This window comes from Lactuca saligna, chromosome 9 (genome assembly GCF_052625555.1).
Source record: "Lactuca saligna cultivar CGN05327 chromosome 9, ASM5262555v1, whole genome shotgun sequence".
Taxonomy (NCBI): domain Eukaryota; kingdom Viridiplantae; phylum Streptophyta; class Magnoliopsida; order Asterales; family Asteraceae; genus Lactuca; species Lactuca saligna.
Window position 1 is genome coordinate 61,553,375 of NC_136425.1, and position 4,136 is coordinate 61,557,510.

A 4,136-nucleotide genomic window follows, 5' to 3' on the forward strand; every position below is an offset into this window, starting at 1 on the left:
AAAAACGGTTGCATTCTATTAAAGAAACAAGATAGCATTTATAGCCTAAAAAAACCAAACGACCCTAAACACAACTAAGCCCACGTTTCCTGTTTTCCTGCACTATTACTTGGTCCACATGACCCATTCAATTAAAAAAAACAAACTATTTATTTTGTTGAATAACAAAACTAAAAATACTAATTAAATAAACTACCGTGTCAAGATTAAAAGTCTTACATTCACCCCCTTAATCTTGATATGTTTCTTCATCAAAGCAATGTCGGTTCTTCATCTTAGATCAAGTTTGCTTCTTTGTCATTCCACTTTGTGCACTCATAGCTAAAATGCCCAAAGTCTCCACAGTTAAAGCACCGGAAACTATTTTTGTCACCTCGACCTCTTCCTCTTCCTCGACCTCTTCCACCTCTTTCATAGTTCCTTCCACGCCATCTTCCATGTCCACTACTATCATCATGCCTTTGTTCACTTGTCATCAAGAGTTGACCTTGCTCTTCTTCCTTTTCTTCATGACTTTGAAGCCTTTCTTCATAGGCTTTGACCCTTCCAACCGCCTCTTCAAATGTCATAGCTTCAAGATCAGAATATTGTTCAATTGGAGCTACAACTAGCAAGTACTTCTTTGGAGCTGGATTTAGAAACTTCCTTAAAATCACCTCTTCTTCAAGAGTTGAACCAATACCTTTGAACTTGGAAACAATACCACTTATTTTGCCTGAAAGGTCATTGATTAACTCATTGTCCTTCATCTTAAGCATCTCCAATTCATTTCTTACGATTTGCAGCCTTGCTTTTTGCACCTGTTCGGCTCCAATATACCTAACCTTGATTGATTCCCAAACATATTTTGTATTCTTGTGTTTACCAACCTGTAAAACAACATTCTCTGGGAGAGTTGGAAAAATTATGCCTTTAGTGGTATAATTCTTCTTCTCATCAACTACATCCTTAATTAACTTGAAGGAAGACGATGTAGACCATGATTAACGTCCCCGTTGAGAAGTGTTTGACCCTGCAAAGATTTGACAGAGCAATGAGAACAATGAAATTCCATGAAAATTTCATTATCAAATGTTAATTTAGAGACACTCAAGAGTCATTTTTTATTTGTGGGACAATCAGCATTGTTGGTAATTTTAAGCCATGGAAAGATGAAGATGCAATATGAGAAATATTCAGAAGTTTACCATTGCCAACTTGGACCTTCTCGGGTCCGTGATATTCTTCAACAATGTTTAGTTTCTGTAAGTCGGGTTCAACGTGGTCTGTAGCACCTGTGTAGAAGTACCACGAAGGATCAATCACAGTAGAAGGACTATGGTGTTATGCAACGTGGGTCTGACGATTCTGATCGCGTGGGTTGGGTTGGGGCGTCGAGAAGGATAGTCAATCTGATTGTTATGCTGCCCACAATCGATGGATTCATGACCCAACTTGGAACAGACATTGTGGACTACGACAGCGGAAATCAGTGGAGCGGTTGCCAGAGTTAGAGTTTGAAGAATTGTACCCAGAAAAATTTGAGCGGGGAAGAGAGCGATTGACATTCAGGGTAACCGAAATGGAAGAATTCAAAGATGAAGGTAGTGGTAGAACGGTGTGGCGATGATGGTTGTATTCCAGACGGTAGCCCAACAAGGTCGTCAATGGTGGACTGGTCATCTTTGACCATAAAGGTTGTAATAAATGGGCCATAAGACCCTTCAAGCCCTATTAAAATATGACCAATTAGATCATCGGAAGAAATTGGGTGTAAATTCTCCGCGAGTGAATCGGTTGTCGCACTCTTCTTCTCCACATATCCGATCATGGTCAAGGCGCCCTTTGTAAGATTCTACAGTTCTGTGTGCATCGACATCCGTCAGGCTTTGGTTTGTGCTTGAAATGTTTTATCGATGGCTGTCCAGGCTTGGTGAGAGGAAGTGGATCGAGAAACTTTTGCAAGTGCTTACTTAGAGAGAGTCGACTTGATCCATAGAAAGACAAGGCAATCACGTTTCTTCCAAATCTAAAATTATGGGTTGGGTTGAGTGGTGGCTGCATGATCATCGTCGGAAGGGACTATCACCGTCTCAGCAGGTGGATTTGGGGCAAGAACAAAGGCATCGAGCTCGAAAGTTTCCAGAGCTGAGATGATTGTGGTACGCCACAAGCAGTAGTTATTTCGATCTAGCTTAATAGTGAGCGATGGAAATTGAAGGTTGAGGGGGGTAGAGGTAGTCGCCAGACCAAGAAGAAGCTGATTTGTAGCCATGAAGAGAGATTGAAAAAAATATATAATAATAATAATAATCACTGAAGCTCTGATACCATGTAAGTTGAAATTTTCCCAACTTCTGTTTTGTAATTTATCAATGAATGCTTGACATAGAGTTACAGAAATCCTATATATACAAAGCATTATACAACGGTAATCCTAACTGTATGGAATATGGAATTGACTGAGCCTTATGCTCCAGCTCTTTAGGGACACGTGTGACAGACTGAGTAAATGTGACCGTTATCAAAAAAAGATATTAAATTTTCCTTTTTGAGGCTTGTTAGCATTAAAACTTATCTGTAACTTTATCGTTCTTATGCTTTAATTAAACAATGATATTTATACCGATTTTAAAGATATTATAAAATTTGGGTCATCATTCTCATGAGAATTTGTGTTCACAATCAAGATATTTTCATTGTGGACTTTTTGAGTTTCACATCATTATCCTTTTAGTTGATGCATGTACTTTGGATCTTGGTACCTTCGAATGATACATAATGTTTGATAGATATTTATACTTCTAGAGAATTTTATTTTTGTAAGTTTTGCTACTCCTTGTATTTATATTGCTTTATTTGAGAAAACCATTTTATGTTTGGAAGTTTTTTCTCAATTGCACAACTCTTTTTTATATAGGTGATGATTTGTGTACAACAATTTTTCTCCATACACAACAATTGATGCTTTAAAATTTTGTACTGTACAACTCTATAATGCATCAATTGTTGTGTACGGTAAAAAATGTTGCGTACAAATCACTTCCCTTTTTATATTTATTGTTGTAACTTTTGTTCAACTACCAATTGTATTTTGGTTGGTCGAAAGAAATCATGGCGAACTACATTCAGTAGAAAGACATTACTTCTTTAATTTCATATCTCTAATTCCGTTGGAGACTTATTTCAGCAATGTACTGTTTTAGTTTGTGAGAGTATTTGGAGGCACGTTATATGCTACGGTATGAAGACTATTTTGTCATGAGTGGTTTCATATCGTTAAAGCTTAATTTTTGCATTAATAATACTCTAAATGTATTTAAGATACTTGCAAGGATTTTGAGTTTGAAGGATCATATAGAATTTGGGTAATTAATCTACCACCATCTTTTTTGTCTTTGTGGTTCGATAAACATTAGTTTTTTTATAGCTATGACATTACTATCGTATATATAAAAGTGTAACAAGTAGGGGCATCTTTGATGATGTGCAAAGTTAGCGACCGCAAATGGCCCATATCGTGGAGGGGACAACTTCACATACAATTCAATTCACTGTCCAACAATAGGTAATCTTGTGATAAAAATACAAAATCCCATGATTTATTCCAATTCCAAGAGCTCGTGCTAAAATAGTATACACGGTGAACTTGGTTAGTAAAAATTAACAAATAAAGATGATACTTCTCGATATTGTTATTAAAGAAGTGAACATGTTGATTTACTTCTTCAACGAGAAAGAGAGAGAGAGAGAGAGAGAGAGAGAGAGAGAGAGAGAGAGTGTGTGTGTGTGTGTGTGTGTGTGTGAGAGAGAGAGAGAGTGTGTGTGTGTGTGTGTGTGAGTGAGTGAGTATGTGTGTGTGTAACACCCGTGTTTCTAGGCTAGACATTAATGATGATGTAATAGTCTAGGTCAATTTTGTAACTCGTTTTGAAATAATAAAAATGAATTATGTGAATTTATGTGTTTTATACTTAATTCTTATGATTTAATAAATTAAGGATAAAAATAAGCGTCAAAAATAAATGTTAGCTAAACCCGATATCTATGAAGAAATTTGTAGTGGTCGAAACAACGATTCTGGAGATATAAAGAATACCGAAATCTGAGTTATAACAAAGAAGTTATGACCTGTCAAAGTTTCCCAACAGAACCGG

At 36.7% G+C, this 4,136-nt stretch overlaps 1 protein-coding gene across 1 annotated transcript; it reads right to left on the reverse strand.

The window, feature by feature from the left end:
• Positions 1-275: 275 nt before the first annotated feature.
• Positions 276-981, reverse strand: LOC145016400 (uncharacterized). Its single transcript, XM_078974727.1, has 2 exons — positions 958-981; positions 276-869 (listed from the first exon to the last, which is right to left on the reverse strand). Exons 1-2 carry the CDS (start codon positions 979-981, stop codon positions 276-278), a joined length of 618 nt encoding a protein of 205 aa, XP_078830853.1.
• Between the last annotated feature and the right edge of the window lie 3,155 nt (positions 982-4,136).

What these genes read in the sequence shown, in the direction of transcription:
- LOC145016400 (XM_078974727.1), bottom strand. Translation starts at nt 981, where the DNA reads ATGGTCTACATCGTCTTCCTTCAA. An exon ending in TCTACATCGTCTTCCTTCAA is followed by an intron (nt 870 to 957) that starts GTTAATTAAGGA and finishes GTTGTTTTACAG; the next exon opens with GTTGGTAAACACAAGAATAC.